Source organism: Muscardinus avellanarius (assembly GCF_963383645.1).
Source record: "Muscardinus avellanarius genome assembly, chromosome: 3".
Classification (NCBI taxonomy): Eukaryota; Metazoa; Chordata; class Mammalia; order Rodentia; family Gliridae; genus Muscardinus; species Muscardinus avellanarius.
Window position 1 is genome coordinate 43,985,107 of NC_137788.1, and position 18,097 is coordinate 44,003,203.

Sequence of the window (18,097 nt, forward strand, 5' to 3'; positions counted from 1 at the left end):
TTCTGTCTCAGCCCCCTCAAGTACTGGGATTACAAGAGTGCACCACTATGCCTAGCTTCAAGTCAGTTTGTTTTCTAACATTTAAGTTTCTTCATCCATAAAAGAAAGACTGTAGTTGGGCATAGTGGCACACACCTATAAGCCTAGTACTTGGGAGGCTGATACAGGAGGATCATAGGTTCAGGGCCAGAGCCTCAGCAACTCAGCAAGACCCTGTTTCAAAACAAAAAGGGCAGCTGGGTGTAGTGGTAATTACATGCTTGTGATCCCAGTACTTGGGAGACTAAGCCTGGAGGACTGTAAGTTCAGTTAGCTTTAGTACTTAGTGAAGCCCTCTACAACTTAGACCCTGTTTCAAAAAAAAAAAAAAAAAAAAAAGAATAGGGTTGGGGGTTTAGCTTGAAGGTGGAAAGGTGGAATGACCCTGGGTTCAATCTCCATTACAAGAAAGAAAAGAGAGAGGAAGGAAGGAAGGAAGGAAGGAAGGAAGGAAGGAAGGAAGGAAGGAAGCTGGCGTGCAGCTTAGAGGTAGAATGCCTCTGGGTTCAATCCCCAGTACCAAGAGGGAAAGAAAGGGAGGATCAGAACACAGCTCACAGAGGTTGCCAGAAGGACCCAGCAAATGTGAGTTGCTGCCCGCTTCCTTCCACATCTCTCTGCATATCGATATTTAGCTGGATGCCTCCTGGAGGAATTGAGCCCCCCCCCCCCCCCGCCAGTCTCTGCTCCATCACTCCCAGCCTCCTCCTCTTATCCCCACAGCTGCGATCCCGCCCCCGCCCCAGCCAAACACCCTTTGACCTCAGGTTTCTTGTCCTCAGGATCTTCTATTTGCAGCCGTTCGTCCCATTTCCTGGGTTTCCGGGCATAGGGGTCTTTTATTTTCTTGGGAGGCAAGAAGTCCCAGTCATCCTCCAGTTCCCCGGCTGCCACCCGCTTGTTGTCAATTTTGACCTCATAAGTAGCATTGGGGCGAATGATCAGAGTGTACAGGTGAGTGTCCTTATTGATCTATGAAGGGAATGGGGGCACATTTCAATTCCATGCTGAGCATCTTCGATCTCAAGCAGTAGATGCATCATAGTCGCAGTTCTCTGGATTCATTTCCCATGTATTCACAAACACACTTCACCACATGCCTCCTTCCCTTTTCTGGTTAGTCATTTAGGGACCTGGGTCTCATTCTCCTAGTGCACACTGTGGCCACTGTGAGGTCTGACTGTGAGACCTGGCTGGAGGAAGTTGAGAAGAAAGGACTTCTGGAAAGGGGGGGAGAGAGATGCCTCTAACTACCCCCTTTCCCCCAGTCCCATAAATTTACCTGCCCTGGCCTGCTGTTAAGCCCCACTCAGAAATACATGGCTGCTTTGCTCACCCTCCCTCCTAATGCCCCCCAAAAGCCCTTATTCTGTAAGGAAGGGGCTTTTATGACTTCTGTGGGCTCTTTCCCTGGTCATGTACACCTTCCAGGCTTTACTCCAAATAAAGCCTGTTCTGTTCTATCAAACTATGTAATTATCATCATCATCATCATCATCATCATCATCATCATCATCATCATTATTTTGGGATCAAACCCAGGGCAATCTGCCTCAGAGATACATCCCCAGAACTGTGTCCCTTTTGTCTCTGTATTTCCTAATACACACTGCTCTCTCTCCCTTAACTTCCATCTCTCCCTCCACCACTGTTCTGCTACTCACTCTCTGGTCTTGTCTGTTTTTCTCTCTGTCCCATTAGATTGTGAGTTTCTCAATAACAGGAGTAATACATGATTCATCTGCTGTCTGCAGCCTTCAGCATAAAGCCAGCCTGGAAAGGACCTCAGAAAGCACCTGCTCTGGGAGACTCCGCCTGAACACGACCTGGGCCCTATGGGCTTCTCTATACTTACTTCCCCCCTCTATCCCCTGTGGTCCAGTGGTGCCATACCTCTTCCAGCCACTCTTTCTCAAGTCTCTTTGACTTTCCTTTCCTTTTCTTTTCTTTTCTGTGCTGGGGATTGAACTGGGTCATTCAACTTCTGACATATACCCCCAGCCCTTATAGTTCTTTTTTTTTTTTTTTTTTTGCAGTCACTGGGGGTGGAACCCAGGGGCATTCTACCTCCCAGCTACACCCCAGCCTTATTTTTTTATTCTTTATTCTGAAACAGGGTCTCAGTGTGTTGTAAAGGGCCTTACTAAGTAGCTGAGGCTGACCCATGATCCTCCTGTCTCAGTCGCCCAAATGCTGAGATTATAAGCATGTGCCACCACACCAGGCATCCCCTGGCCCTTTTTACTTTTTGTTTTGAAACAGGGTCTCCCTAGGTTGTTGAGACTCTCACTGTGCTGAGGCTGTCTTCAAACCTGTGATCCTCCTGTCTCAGCTTCCCAAGTATTAGGGTTACAGGCATGAGCCACAATGCCTGGCTCTCCTCAACATTTCTTCTTCCTTTCTTTTCTTTTTTTTTTTTCTTTTCTTTCTTTTCTTTCTCAGTCCTGGGAATGGAACCCAGGGGCATTCTACCTCTGAGCTACACCCCCAGGCCTATTTTTTATTCTTCATTTTGAAACAAGTTCTCACCAAGTTTCGGAGGGCCTCACTAAGTAGCTGAGGCTGGCCACGAACCCATCATCCTCCTGTCTCAGCCTCCCAAGTACTGGGATTACAAGCATGCGCCACCACGCCCAGACTTTCCTTGACATTTCTATGTGATTATCTCTTCCAAGAATTCAGTTCTCTCTAAATGTGTCACACTCTGTGTGTGCGCATGTGTGCATGTGTGTGTGTGTGTGTGTGTGTGTGTGTGTGTGTGTACTAGAGATTGAGCCCAGGGGCATTCTACCCCTGAGCTACATTTTTAGATTTATTTATTTATTTATTTATTTATTTATTTATTTATTTATTTATTTTTGTGGTACTGGGGATGGGACCAAAGAAGATTCTACCTCTGAGCCATACCCCCAGCCTTATTTTATTCTTTATTTTGAAACAGGGTCTCACTGAGTTTCAGAGGGCCTCACAAGTTGCTGAGGCTGGCCTCCAACCTGAGATCCTACTATCTCAGTCTCCCAAGTACTGGGATTATAATCGTGTGCCGCCACTCTCAGCTAGCCCTTTCTGTATTTTTAATTTGAAAACAGGGTCTTTTTTGCTAGGTTGCCGAGAGCCTCCCTAAGTTGCCGAAGCTGTCTTTGAATCTGTACTCCTCCTATCTCAGCCACCCAAGTCCTGGGATTACAGGTGTGTCCCACCATGCCAGGTCATGCTTATCTTTTAAAATTCAGCCTAAAGCAAGCCAGGTGTGGTGGCAAATGCTTGTAATCCCAGCATTCCGGAGGCTGAGACTGGAACAGACAGCCTCAGCTACTACTTAGTGAGGCCCTCTGCAACTTAGTGAGAACCTGTTTCAAAATAAAGAATAAAAAATAGGGCATGGAGTGTAGTCTGGAGGTCAAATGCCCCTGGGTTCCACCCCTAGACACACACACACACACACACACACAAAAATCAGCCTAGGGGAAACCTTCTCCAGGGAGGCCTAAGCCTCCAGCCTGGGTGGGGTCCTCTCTACGTTCCCACAGACCCTGGTCATACTAGAGAGTCACTTTCCTTTACTTGACTCTTCCCTTCACTGGGCTGCAGTGTCCACCAGGGCAGGGCATGTCTGCCTCACCCTGTCCCCAGCCTGAGGCCCAGCAGAGTCAGCATTCAGTGAATGCCTGCTGAATGGCTTGCTGATGGAAGCAGCCTCCTCTCCTCTAGCCAACCTAGGTGTCTCTAACTTGATGTTACTAACATAAGCTGAGCCCCCATTTTTCAGCCCAGCACTCCCTCCCTCCCCAGCATGAGGATATTTGGGCTCCAGACCATGCCCAACAGTGGGGAACTTGGGCGACTTCCTAGACTTTTGGATTCCTCTGTGGACTCCTGCAATGCATAGCTTTTCTTTAGGTCTACTTCCTAATCTGCAAGATGAAAATGATAATGTTTAATTTATAGAACATTTTTAAGGATTAAATAAGATAACATATAGAAAATGCTGGTCCTTCCCCCTAGGCTGAGGACCAGCCCACACACTCACCCTGCACTTGATGGTCTTGTTGTTCTCATGGTATTTCCCTTGGTAATGAAGGATGACCTGTACTTTGTTGTTGCCAAATCCACAGATGTCAGGGCCTGGAAATTAAACCCCAAAGCATGACTACACATCAATTTCAGGCAGTTTGCCTGGTCGGTGGCCAAGATCCAAAGCAGATCCAGCCTGTGCATTAATCAGTGTTTCCAAAAAGAAACAGATGATGTAGCCGGGTGTGGCAGTGCATGCCTATAATACCAGTTCTTGGGAGGTTGAGACCGGAGGAGTGCAGGGTTGAGGCCATCACACAGTAACTTAGTGAGACCCTGTTTCAAAATGAAAAATAAAATAGTGCTAGGGGTGTGGTTTAGAGATAGAATACCTCTGGGTTCAATCCCCAGTACCACCCACCAAAATAAATAAATAAAGGTAGTTCCACTCTCAGGGCTAACAACTATGGGGTTAGTTGCGCCCAGTCCCTGAGGAGTGAGGTGGAGTTGCTAGATCCTAAAAGAAACAGTCCTGTGGAGGAGGCAGCCAGGAGAGAAGGGGACATTCAGCTGAGGGCTACAACTCTTTTCTCTCCCTCTGAACTCCTGCCCGGGCTCCCATTGACCAAACCCAGTGGAAGTCCGCCCCATGCCAGGCATCTTAGACCATGTCATTTAATTCTCACAAGTAGAATTCAATAGATAAAAAATAAGGGCCAGGACCAGGCGTGGTGGCGCACGCTTGTAATCCCCGTGCTTGGGAGGCTGAGACAGGAAGATCGCGGTTCGCGGACAGTCTCAGCTATTTAGTGAGGCCCTTTGTAACTCAGGGAGACCCGGTTTCAAAATAAAGAATAAAAAATAGGGCAGGGGGTGTAGCTCGGAGGTTGAATGCCCCTGGGTTCCATTCCCAGGCCCGCAAAAAAAAAAAAAAAAAAAAAAAAAGGCAGAATGAAGCCAGGCATAGTGGCACACACTCGTAATCCCAGTATTTGGGAGGCTGAGACAGGAGATTCTTGGTTCGAAGATAGTCTCAAACTGTGAGGCCCTCTGCAACTCAGTGAGATCCTGTTTCAATATAAAGAATAAAAATAGGGCTTGGGGTGTAGCTTAAAGGTAGAATGCCCTTGGGTTCCATCCCCAGTAACACACACACACACACACACACACACACACACACACACACACACACAAGTATTTAGCTGAGCACGGGAAGCCCCTGTTTCAACATAAGAAACAAAAAGGGCTGGGGGTGTAGCTTGGAGGTAGAATGTCCCTGAGTTCCATCCCCAGTACTGCAAAACAAAACAAAACAAAACAAAAAGTTCTGGAGGGTATAGCTTGGACATAGACTATCCATGGGTTCAACCCCAAGTACCAAAAAAGAAAAAAAAAAAAAAAAGGAAGGCAAAGAGGCTGAAGAGGAGGATTTGGACAAGGGCTTGAAAGAGAGATGGAGATAGATAGATGATAGATAGATCTGATGTGTCCTGGGAAAAGAAAGTGTTTTGTAGGTCTGGGGATGGAACCCAGGGGCATTTGACCTCCAAGCTATACCCCCTGCCCTGTTTTTTATTCTTTATTTTGAAACAGGGTCTCACCAAGTTGCAGAGGGCCTCACTAAGTAGCTGAGGCTGCCTGTGAACCGCGATCCTCCGATCTCAGCCTCCCTAATGCTGGGATGATAAGCGTGCACCACCACGCCCAGTGAGATTTTTAAGGAGATGTGGCTGTGTGGTGTGCAGCATCACCATAACCTCTCCTCTGACTTGGTGCACAAGTATCAGTACAATTCATTTTTTTTTGTTGTTGGTGGTACTGGGGTTCCTGGAAGCACTTGAACCTCCGGGCTACACTCCCAGACCTATTTTATATTTTTATTTGGAAACAGGGTCTCCTAAGCCAGCGCGTGCGGCTGACTTTGAACCTGCGCGATCCTCCTGTCTCCGCCTCCCAAGCGCGGGGATTACAAGCGCGCCACCACGCCTGGCTCAATTCATTTTTTTCAACTGCACTGTGGGAGTTGTATCCTTTGGTGGTGTTTAATTTTTTTTTTTAATATTAGCAACCTTGAAACTGGACTCAAGTTTGGATGGAGCTAAGTAAGAGCTGGACCACCCCCAGGAGGCCCAGTTATATATTTAGGTGACAGATGCCACACTCTGGGCACAGCACAGCTTGATGAGGTCCATCCCAGACCTCCCGTGATGCTCCCTGAGGCGGAGAGCAGTTCCTTACTGCAGCGGGTGCGTCTGGGAGCGTTCTCCCAGTTCATGACTCCCTTCCCTCTCCCTAGGAGCTGAGAAATGCCTCTCTGTACTGTAGACTTGTTAGTACCACATGCCTCCCCACTTCTTTGGTTGAGTTATATTAACATTTAGGTTTAGAGTTACTTTTTTTCAGGTCTTCCAAGAGTCATGCTGCATAGCAGGTGTGGAGCTCTCATATTTGAAAATTTCTGTCCCAAATCAATCTAAACCTTTTCAGCAATTCCAGTGGCTCTAATCAGGACTTCATAGGTCTCACAGGAACTGCTATCATAGAGCTTACCAAACATGATGTAATATTCAGATTCGGAATGCATATCCTTCTGGTTCAGGGTGGCAGGAAACAGTTTCACATACCCACCACCGCAATCAATGCCTTGCTCGTGTTTTACTGAAAACTGAACCACCAAGGTCTCGTTCTCATTGCTGAATGGCTCAAACCTTGTTGAAAGGGCATAAAACTTGGCATCCTCAGTGGTCTGGAGACCTAAAAACAGAGAACGCAGAGACCTCAGGCATCAACAAATCAAAAGCAACCAGGGAGAGCCAGCACTTGATCCAACCCACCTCTTACACACCAGTTGTGAGCCACACACAGTGCTAGAAGCTTTATACTTATAATCTCATCTGAGCCCTAAAGAAATCCTACAAAATGGGTATAATCGCTACTTTCCAAGCTAGGAGGCTGAGTCCTGGGGAAGTGAAGGGACCTGCATAGGGCCACATGGCTAGTCAGGAACCGAGCAGGAAGCTTAAGCCACACTCACCTCATTTCTTTCCCCTATATCCATGCTTCTTCTGAATTTCAAGAGATATTTGAACACTATTCTGTAGCTTTACAAAACAAGACCCTATTTTTTTTTGTTGTTGTTTTGTTTTGTTTTGGGCACTGGGGATTGAACCCAGAAACATTCTATCTCTGAGCTACACCCCCAGCCAATTTTATATTTTATTTGGATACAGAGTCTCACTAGGTTACTTAAGAGTCTCACCAAGCTGCTGAGGCTGGCTTCCAACTTGTGATCCTCCTGTCTCAGTCTCCCAAATGTATACTACCATACCCAACAAGGCCCTATTTTTCTAAGGCCCCCAGGGAGGCCAGAATGAGGCTCAGCTACATATAGGCATTGTGATTGAAATAGGCCCAGCATCAACTCTTAGATCAAATAATAATCATTGTTGTTATTTATTGAACACTATTCTTTACCAGACAATGTTTTTATTTGTGTTATTGCTTTTCTTTTCCTTCTCCTTCTTCTTTTGGTGGTAGTGGGAACTGAACCCAGGAGCATTCTACCTCTGAGCTATACCCCGAACCTCTTTTATTTTTTGTTTGGAATCAGGGTCTCGCTAGGTTACTTTAAACCTCTCTATGTTGCTGAGGCTGTCCTCGAACCCACAATCCTTCTATCTCAGCCTCCTAGGTACTAGGATTATAGGCATATACCACCATGCTCAGCTCTGTGTTACTGTGCTTAACCATCTTAATAACCCCAAGGGCTGGGAGCCACTAAAATCTCCCCGTTGTCATGGAGTCTTGAGGCTAGTTCACTAATCCAGAATCACTCAATTAGTTGTTCAGATTCCAGAGCCTTCAGTCTCCACTACAAGTCCTCACCTCCTAGTAAATATCAGGGTGGTCAGAGATCTCAGAGCCTTTCTAGACTAATCACATTACTGTATAGCTGCCCCAGAGAAGGAAAATTACTCAAGATCACACAGCCAGGCATCGTGGTGCACACCTGTGACCATAGTACTTGATAGGCTGGAACAGGATGATCGAAGGTTCGAGGCCAGCCTCACAACTTAGTGAAACTCTCAGCAACCTAGTGAGATCCTGTTTCAAAAAACTTTTAAAAAGTTGGGTGAGATGGGTGTGGTGGCACACACCTGTAATTCCAGGACTGGGGAGGCTGAGACAGGAGGATCACAGGTTCAAAGCCAGCCTCAGCAACTCAGTGAAGCTTGTATTAACTTAGTGAGACCTTGTTTGCAAATAAAAAATGAAAAATTGGGCTGGGGGGGTATAGATTAGAGGTAGAATGCCTCTGGGTTCAATCCCCAGTAACACACACACACACACACACACACACACACACACATTCACACACATACAACTAAACTAAAAATGAAATAAGTCTGAGGATATAGCTTAAATGTAGAAGACCCCTGGGTTCTATCCCCAGTACCACCAAAAAGAGGGGGGCTGGGAGTGTAGCCCAGAAGTAGAATGCTCCTTAGTTCAATCCCTAGTACTCCCTGCCCCCCCCATAATTATTTATTTTGGTACAGGCATTATGAGCTGTACTCCAACCCTTTTTTATTTTTAATTTTGAAACAGGGTCTTGTTAAGTTACTGAGGCTGGCCTCAAACTGGTGATCTTCTTGTCTCAGCCTCCCAAGTAGTAGGATTACAAGCATGTGCCACCACCTCCAGCTAATGTGATTTTTTTTTTTTTTTTTTTTGCAGTGGTAGGGATTAAACCCAGGGCCTGACATAAATGACTAGGCAAACTATCACTGAGCTACATCCTAGACTTAAAAAATAATTTAAAAAATAAATAAAAACACATATTTGTTAAATTCCACAAAGAATCACAGGTCCTGGTTCAAACAAGGCTCTGTTGCACTGTGGTCAGCACTTGCATTTCTTTTTTTCTTTTTTTTTCTTTTTTCAGTACTGGGGATGAAACCCAGGGGTATTCTACCTCTGAGTGACACCGCTCCCCAGCCCTATTTTTCTTCCTTTCTTTCTTTCTTTCTTTCTTTCTTTCTTTCTTTCTTTCTTTCTTCTCTCTCTCTCTCTCTCTCTCTTTCTTTCTTTCTTTCTTTCTTTCTTTCTTTCTTTCTTTCTTTCTTTCTTGTACTAGGAGTGGACCCAGGGGCTTTTCTACCTCTGGGCTATACTCTCAGACCTATTTTTTGTACTTTATTTGGAAACAGGGTCTCACTAAGTTGCTGAGAGCCTCACTCAGTAGCTGAGGCTGGCTTCGAACCTGTGCAATCCTCCTGTCTCAGCCTCCCAAGCGCTGGGATTACAAGCGTGCACCACCATGCCTGGATTTTATTCTTTATTTTGAAACAGGGTCTCCCTGAGTTACAGAGGTCCTCACTAAGTAGCTGAGGCTGGCCGCAAACTGTGATCCTCCTGTCTCAGCCTCCCAAATTCTAGGATTACAAGCGTCTAACATTATGTTAGGAGTTGTCTACCAACTTTTTTTTTTTTTTTTTTTTGGTGGTGGTTCTGGGAATGGAACCCAGGAATAGTCCACCTCTGAGCTATATCTCCAGCCCTATTTTATTTTTTTTATTTGAAAACAGGGTCTCATAAGGTTGCTGAGAGCCTCTCTAAGTTGCTGAGGCCGGCCTTGAACCAACCATCCTCCTTTCTCAGCCTCTCAATTACTAGGACTATACATATGTGCCTCCAGGCCTGGCGTCCCAGTTTGCATTAGAGCATGCTTACTCCCCCTACTCAAAACACTTCAGGGAGGGCCAGAGTAGCCAAGGAAGGCTTCCTGGAAGAAGAAGGGAGCACATGGGCAAAAGAACAAACTTTAAGGTTGTTTTGGCAAACCCTGCCCTATTAAAATCCCCCCTCACTGGAGCCTCATTTGTGTCCTGGGGTCTTCCCGTGCAACCAGGGGTAACGTGACGAACCTGATGGGATGAGGCAAAGTGGGGCTGAGCGTGCAGCCTGTCCTTCCTGGCCCACCGAGGCACAGGCATCCCACGGTCACCCTGTCTCCAATTCTCTCTCCTCTAGAAGCTGTTTCCAGAGTGGATTTAAATGAGATTTTAAACACTCAAGCCAGTCTATAATTCTCTCCTTTAATAAACATGAAAACGAGATTCATAACTGTGGCCAGGAGGGAGAAGATGGGAAATGGCTCCAGGGGACAATCAATAAATTCTATTTATAGGACAAAAGCTTTCTCAGACCCAAAGCCTGTGCCTTCAGCCCCTGTCCTCAGAGCTCACCCTTCCTTCCCAACATCCTCTGGCTCTCACACCAGCCTGTCTACTGAGCATGGCAGGCGATGATGATCATCTCTATCCAATGTCAAGGCTCACAGAAGAAAAAGACTTACTCCAATTATATAGCCAGTAGGCCATGGTTAGCCCTACTCTCCATTGTGCTAAATTGCTCCCGGGAAGAGCATTTGGGTATTATGTGGTGCTTTCTTCAGTTGCCAGGGCAAAGGGCTACTTGAAAAATTTTAGGAGCTGGGTGTGGTGGCGCATGCTTATAATCCTGCTATTTGGGAGGCTGAGATGGGAGGGAGGATGGAGAGGATCCTAGGATCCCAGCCAGCCTCAATGACTTAGTGAAGTCCTCTGCAACTTAGTAACACCCCGTTTCAATATAAAGAATAAAAAATAGGGCTGGGAGTGTAGCTCAGAGGCAGAATGCTCCTGGGTTCAGTCCTTAGTACTGAGAAAGAAAGAAAGAAGAAAGGAAGGAAGGGAGGGAGGGAGGGAAAGAGAAAGAAAGGAAGGAAGGAAGGAAGGAAGGAAGGAAGGAAGGAAGGAAGGAAGAAAGAAAGAAAGAAAGAAAGAAAGAAAGAAAGAAAGAAAGAAAGAAAGGAAGAAAGGAAGGAAGGAAGGAAGAAAGAACGAGGAAGATCAATCTTAGGAGTTGGGGAAAGTAACAGTCAAGCAGTAATGAACTGGGTCCCTGGAGCCAGACCCACAATCAGATCTCAGCCCCACCTCTTGCCAGCTGCGCATAGCCCTGGGCAAAAAACTCAGTCTCTCTGAGACTCCAAGGCTCCTCCTCAAAACTGGAAAAATAATAACCACCTCACCAAGTTTTTAGGAAGGTTAATGGGGATAATGTGTGCAAGGGCTTAGTTTTAAATAATGCTTATTCATTAAATGACATTATTATTTTAGCGGAAAGGTCATTCTTTTTCATCTAATGTGTGTGTGTGTGTGTGTGTGTGTGTGTGTGTGTGTTACTGGGGACTGAACACAGGGGAATTCTGCCTCCAAGATACACCCCTCAGCCTTTTTTTTTTTTTTTTTTTTTTTTTTTTTTGTGGTGGTACTGGGGTTCCTGGAAACCCTTCTACTTCCAGGCTACACTCCCAGACCTATTTTATACTTTTTTAAAATTTGGAAACAGGGTCTCTTAAGCCAGTGCGGCTGGCTTCGAACCTGCACGATCCTCCTGTCTCTGCCTTCCCACCACACCCAGCTAAATTTTGTTTGTTTGTTTTTTGTTTTGTTTGAACCGGTCTTGCCACATTGCTGAGAGTCTGGAGAGTCTGGCTACATTGCTGAGGCTGGCTTAGAAACTTCCGTCCTCCTATCTCAGCCTCCCAATGTAGTGGGATCACAGGAGTGTGCCCCCACGCCTGTCTAACACTCAAAAATTTCCAGTCAGTTGGTACATTCCCGAATTCCAGTTTTTACCTTTATCTTTTTCTTTATCTGCATAGAATTTTCCCGCAGTGAGCTGAAATTTACCATAATCTGGCTGATGTTTTGATTCCACCCATCGTTTTTTCCATCCATCTATGGAGTAAAGGAGAAAAAAAAACATATAAAAATTGTTTCTGAGCAAGGCACAGTGGTGCAAACCTGCAAGTCCAGCTCCCTGGAAGACTGAGACAGGAGAATCCAAAGGTCAAGACTATCCTGGGCAATTTATTTATTTGGTACTGAGGATTGGACCTAGGGCAGTGTACCTCCAAGTTATATCCACAGTCCTGTATTTTTTTTTTATTATTATTTGAAACAGGGTCTTGCTAAACTGCTAAGGATCTCACTAAATTGCTGAAGCGGTCCTCAAACTCATGATCCTCCTGTATCAGCCTCCAGAGTACTATTATTATAGGCATGTACCCTCATATCCAGCTAGGCTGGGCAATCTAACAGCACTCAAAGTAAAATAAACCAGGCACGGTGGCACATGCCTGTAATGCTGGTATTTGGGAGGCTGAGACAAGAGGATGCAGGTCCAGCCTCAGCAACTTCCTGAGGCTTTCAGCAACTTCCCAAGACCCTGTTTCAAAATAAAAAATAAAATAGATCTGGGGATGTAGCCTAGAGGAAGAAGGCCCCTGGGTTCAATCCTTAGCAACACACACACACACACACACACACACACACACACACACACTCAAAAAATAAAAAGAGTTGAGGATGTAGCTCAGGTAATGTGCAAGGCCTTTGGTTCAATCCCCAACACTAAAAAAAAAAAAAAGTGTTTTCTTAAGAACAATAAAGTACAACCGATGCTAGCCAAGCTTTATGGAAATGGTAAGAGTGTAGCAGACTGCTGGGGGTGGGGGGCGTTCCTATAATCCCAGGACTCGGGAGGCTGAGACAGGAGGATCACAGGCTCAAAGCCAGCTATGGCAACTGAGCCAAGACTGTTTCCAAACAAAAATAAAAAATGATTGGGGTTGGCCAGGCGTGGTGGCGCATGCTTGTAATCCCCGCGCTTGGGAGGCAGAGACAGGAGGATCGCGCAGGTTCGAAGCCAGCCGCGCTGGTTTAGGAGACCCTGTTTCCAAATAAAAATGTAAAAATAGGTCTGGGAGTGTAGCCCGGAGGTAGAAGGGCTTCCAGGAACCCCAGTACCACCAAAAAAATAAATTTAAAAAAATGATTGGGGCTTGTAAACTTGCAAGTAGAATGCCCCTGGGTTCAATCCTTAATACCACACATGCGCAAAAGAGTATAACATGTGACTCCAGCATTGCTGAAATGCCCCTCGCTGTCCGCTGCCTCGTCCCACTCTTCAGGCATGGAAAGTGAGTGGCCCAAAAACCAGGCTGCCAGCTGAGCACTTACACATTAATGACCTACCCCACCCCCAAGGGAATTAGGATTTAAGGGCATGAAACTTTTTTTTTTTTTTTTTGGTGTTAGAGATTGAATTTATTTTTTCATTATTTTTATTTATTTTTTGTGTGAATCTGGGGATGGAATCCAGAGGCATTTGATCTCTGAGCTACAGCCCCTGCCCTATTTTTTTATTCTTTATTTTGAAACAGGACCTCACTAAGTTGCGGAGGACCTCACTAAGTAGCTGAGGCTGTCCGCGAATCACGATTCTCTGGTCTCACTCCAGTTTTAGCCTCCCGAATGCTGGGATTACAAGAGTGCGCCATCATGCCCATCTTTAGAGATTGAGTTTAGAGATGTTCTAACTCCAAGCTATATCATCAGTCCTATATTTTATTTATTTATTTATTTATTTATTTATTTATTTATTTATTTATGTGGTACTGGGGTTCCTGGAAACCCTTCTACTTCCGGGCTACACTCCCAGATCTATTTTATATTTTATTTGGAAACAGCGTCTCTTAAACCAGCACGGCTGGCTTCGAACCTGCGTAATCCTCCTGTCTCCGCCTCCCAAGCGCGGGGATTACAAGTGTGTGCCACCATGCCCGGCTATATTTTATTTTTGAAATAGGGCCTTGCTAAGTTGCCAAGGCTGGCCTCTAACCTGAACCTCTCCTTTTTTTTTTTTTTTTTTTTTTTTTTGCAGGTCTGGGGATGGAACCCACGGGCATTCGACCTCCGAGCTACACCCCCTGCCCTATTTTTTATTCTTTATTTTGAAACCAGGTCTCACTGAGTTGCAGAGGGCCTCACTAAGTAGCTGAGGCTGTCTGCGAACAGCGATCCTCCGGTCTCAGCCTCCCGAATGCTGGGATTACAAGCGTGCGCCACCACACCTGGCTCAGGCTCAAAGATTTTGAATAACTTGCCCATGGTATTATAGTTTATAAACAGAGGACCTCAATTCAATCTCAAATTTGATTCCAAGGCCCATCTCCTTAACCACTGTAATTATATTGGGCTCCTGGCCTATAATCTGACTTTCTTTCAAAAAAGTAAAATAGGTTCCTTAGTGGGCCTTTTATTTTTATTTTTTTGGTACTGGAGGTTGCACTCCTGGCCCTATTTTATTTTTTTAATAATTAATTTATTTGCAGTACTGGAGATTGAACACCAGGGCATTCTACCTCCCTCCGATCTATCCCCCAGCCCTGTTTTGTTTTGTTTTATTTTGTAGGTATGGGGATGGAACGTAGGGGCATTTGACCTCTGAGCCACACCCCCTGCCCTATTTTTATTCTTTATTTTGAAACAGGGTCTCACTAAATTGCAGAGGACCTCACTAAGTAGCTGAGGCTCTCTGTGAACTGAGATCCTCTGGTCTCAGCCTGCCAATTGCTGGAATTACAAGCATGCGCCACCATGCATGGCTCCCAGCCCTGCTTTTTATTATTTATTTTGAAACAGGGTCTCACTAAGTTGAGAAGGGCCTCACTAAGTAGCTGAGGCTGGCCACGAACCTGCTGTCCTGTCTCAGCCTCCTAAGTACTGTTATTACAAGTACGTGCCACCACACCTGGCTGAACCTCTCCTCTTTTAACCAGGCTGGGCTTCAACTTCCCAAGTACTGGGATTACAGACCTGTGCCACCAGGCCTGGCAAAAATAAATAAATAAATAAATAAATAAATAAATAAATAAATAAATAAATATTCTACCTCTGATCTATACCTCAGCCCCATTTTATTATTTTTTTGTTGTTGTTATGAAACAGTCTCACTAAGTTGCTGAGAATCCAGTTAGATTGCTAAGGCTGGTCTTGAACCTGTAATCCTCCTGCCTTATCCTCCCAAGCACTGGGATTACAGGTGTTCACCACCAACCCAGCTGAAATATTTTTATTCTCATAAAAGTAGATGGTAATATGTATAGAACTATGCCCTTATACCTACTTATGTTTAGTAAAATAAAATAAAAAGCTGGACGTGGTGGCACACTTATAATTCCAGCACTTGGGAGGCTGAGACAGGATGGTCACAGGTTCAAGGACAGCCTTAGCAACTTAGCAAGACCATGTTTCCAAATAAAAAATAAAATAGGACAGGGGGTATAGCCAGGGGTAGAAGGCCCCTGGGTTCTACCCCCAGTACCACAAAAAATAAAATAATAAAAATCAGCTTTTTATTTTTGTTACCAAAAAAATTAGCAATAACATTTTATACTTCTTAAATTAGTGAGGATGATAATGAACAATTGGTTTTCATTTATCCTCTTTTGTTGCTTAAACTCTTTAGACTCTGACAGTTTCAAGGAGATGCTGATAAATGTGTTCTGCTTTGGCACAGATGGCATGTAGACAAAGAGGCATTCTTCTGGGGACCTGGCACTGCATCCAAACATTCAGTGCCTTTCTGATTGGATGCTTCAGAGCTGCTGACTCCCACTTCCTGGGCCCCCCACAGTCCCAGAGTCACAGGGCAATTTGGCAGCGTGAGATAGAAAAGGCCTTGGGCTAGCCTTTATTTCCTCTCCTCCCTGCAGCCGAGGGGCTACTTCTCAAATTCCTCTTCCTCATATCTAAGGTCATTGCTTTTGCTCTTCCCCACGCAGGAAAACCCCACACCAACACACAGCCGGGGAGGCCGCTTGGAGCTGCACCATCAGCTCCAATACTCAGGTCTGATGACTCAGCTGCCTCCTCTCATGAAACCCAGGGGACTTGGGCTCGCTTTTCGAAGGAGCTGAGAATAGGCCACCCCCAAAATATGCTGCTGTGCCATATCAATTCTTTGGAATTAAAGGCACTTAAAAAAATAACAGGTGCAAGAAGATCACTCTGACCTTCCTTCTGTTTCTTAAAAAACAGGAATAAAATTTCCATGCGAAAACTGTCTTCCCCATACCAAAAGGCAAGTGATATTCTTATTGTCAAGGACAGGAAGTCAAAGCAGGGAAATCTGCAGAACAAACCCTGATACGACCCTTATCTACCCAGTCACTTCTCTAACTGGGTCACAGTTCTACCCAACTCAAGCCCCTTCCCCTGACCACATTCCACAATTTACTGTTCTTTGTCCATCTCAGTGTCTAAGGGAGTGGTGCTAAATGCTTCTTTGGGTCTTTATTTCCTTACCAGGGATCCCAGGCCATATAAAAGATGTATTAAAGAAATTGGTAGCCGGGCGTGGTGGCGCACGCTTGTAATCCCAGCATTTGGGAGGCGGAGATCGGAGGATCGCGGTTCGCGGTCAGCCTCAGCTACTTAGTGAGGCCCTCTACAACTCAGTGAGACCCGGTTTCAAAATAAAGAATAAAAAATTGGGCAGGGGGTGTAGCTTGGAGGTCAAATGCCCCTGGGTTCCATCCCCAAACCTGCAAAAAAAAAAAAAAAAGAAAGAAATTGGTAGCTAGGTGTGATGATGCATACTTGTAAGCCCAGTACCTGGGAGGCCTAAATAAGAGGATCAAAGGCTCATGGCCAGCCTCAGCAACTTAGTGAGACCCTGTTTCAAAATAAAGAATAAAAAAATCAGGTTGGGGATGTAGATCAAAGTTAGGATGCCCCTGGATTCAATCCCCACCACCACCACCACACACACACAAAAAAAGGTCCAGGCGTGGTGGCACATTCTTGTAATCCCAGTACTTGGGAGGCTAAGACAGGAGGATCAGAGGTTCGTGTCCAGCCTCAGCTACTTAGTGAGGCCCTCTGCAACTTAGTGAGACCCTGTTTCAAAATAAAGAATAAAAAATAGGGCTGAGGGTGTAGCTTGAATATAAAATGCTCCTTGGATTCAATCCCCAGTTCTGCAAAAAAAAAAAAAAAAAAAAAAAAAAAAGTAAAATAGGACTGGGGATGTAACTCAGAGGTAGACTGCCCTGGGTTCAATCCCTAGTGTGAAAGAAAGGAGAGGAGAGGGAGAGAGAGACAGACAGACAGACAGACAGACAGACTTGTATGCTATTTTCCCTATCTTATGTCAATTAAATTATCAGGCCCAGCAAAAATACCTCCAAACCTGAAAGGGAGTTGAAAGTGTAGCTCAGTGGTAGAGTACTTGCCTAGCATGTGGTACGAGACCTTGATTCAAGTTTAGCACCACAACACAAAACAAAAACCTATAAGGAGCTGGGCGTGGTGGTGCACACTTGTAATCCAAGCATTTGGGAGGCTGAGAGAGGAGGATCGCGGTTTTCAGCCAGTCTCAGCTACTTAGTGAAGCCCTTTGCAATTCCGTGAGACCCTGTTTCAAAATAAAGAATAAAAAATAGGGCTGGGGGTGAGGCTCAAAGGTAGAATGCCCCTGGGTTCCATCCCCAGTAACACACACACATAAAAAGCCTATAAGGAAAGATATTAAAAATTTCCCTCCCCAATGTTTTTTGTGTCTCTCTCAAGGTCTCAGTATTCAGCCAGGTGTGGTAGTGCACACCTGTAATCCCAGTTAGGAGACTGAGACAGGAGGATCACAAGTTTGAGGTCAGCTTCAGCAACTTGGTGAAACCCTCAGCAACTTAATGAGACCCTGTTTCAATGTAAAAAGGGACGGGGTATAACTCGGAGATAGAGTACTCCTGAGTTCAATCCCCAGTACAAAAAGAAATACACACACACATACACATATGTACACACACACACACACACACACACGCACATACCAGAAAACAACAAAAAGCAAACAAGAAAGGTCTCAGTACTCAACAAGCCAGGAGGTCTTCATGACCAGCTCTGTCACTCTCTCTTAGGGAAGGGAGCCAGGAGTTTCTTCCAGCCTAAAGCCACTGTGGCTTGAATTAAGCAGGCCCTACTTTCTGACCATAGTTGACCCAATGAAGAATAAGTATTGATACTAAAGTCAAGATGTGTGTTAGGTCCTGAAAATATCACCTTGTTTACACCCGTGGACAAGTCTATGAGATAGATATTATTACTTCCTTTTGGCACCTAGTAAGTAGCCAGATCTGAGATTTGAGCCC

At 45.3% G+C, this 18,097-nt stretch overlaps 1 protein-coding gene across 1 annotated transcript in view; it reads right to left on the reverse strand.

The window, feature by feature from the left end:
* LOC308260083 (calreticulin-like) overlaps positions 1-18,097 on the reverse strand; it is a gene marked incomplete at both ends in the record, with an annotated part of 55,071 nt that overhangs the window by 18,832 nt on the left and 18,142 nt on the right. The window contains 4 exons of the mRNA XM_080691414.1: positions 802-1,011; positions 4,070-4,164; positions 6,604-6,807; positions 11,739-11,840. Of these exons, the coding sequence (XP_080547540.1) occupies positions 802-1,011; positions 4,070-4,164; positions 6,604-6,807; positions 11,739-11,840 (611 nt within the window). The remainder of the gene's footprint in view (positions 1-801; positions 1,012-4,069; positions 4,165-6,603; positions 6,808-11,738; positions 11,841-18,097) is intronic.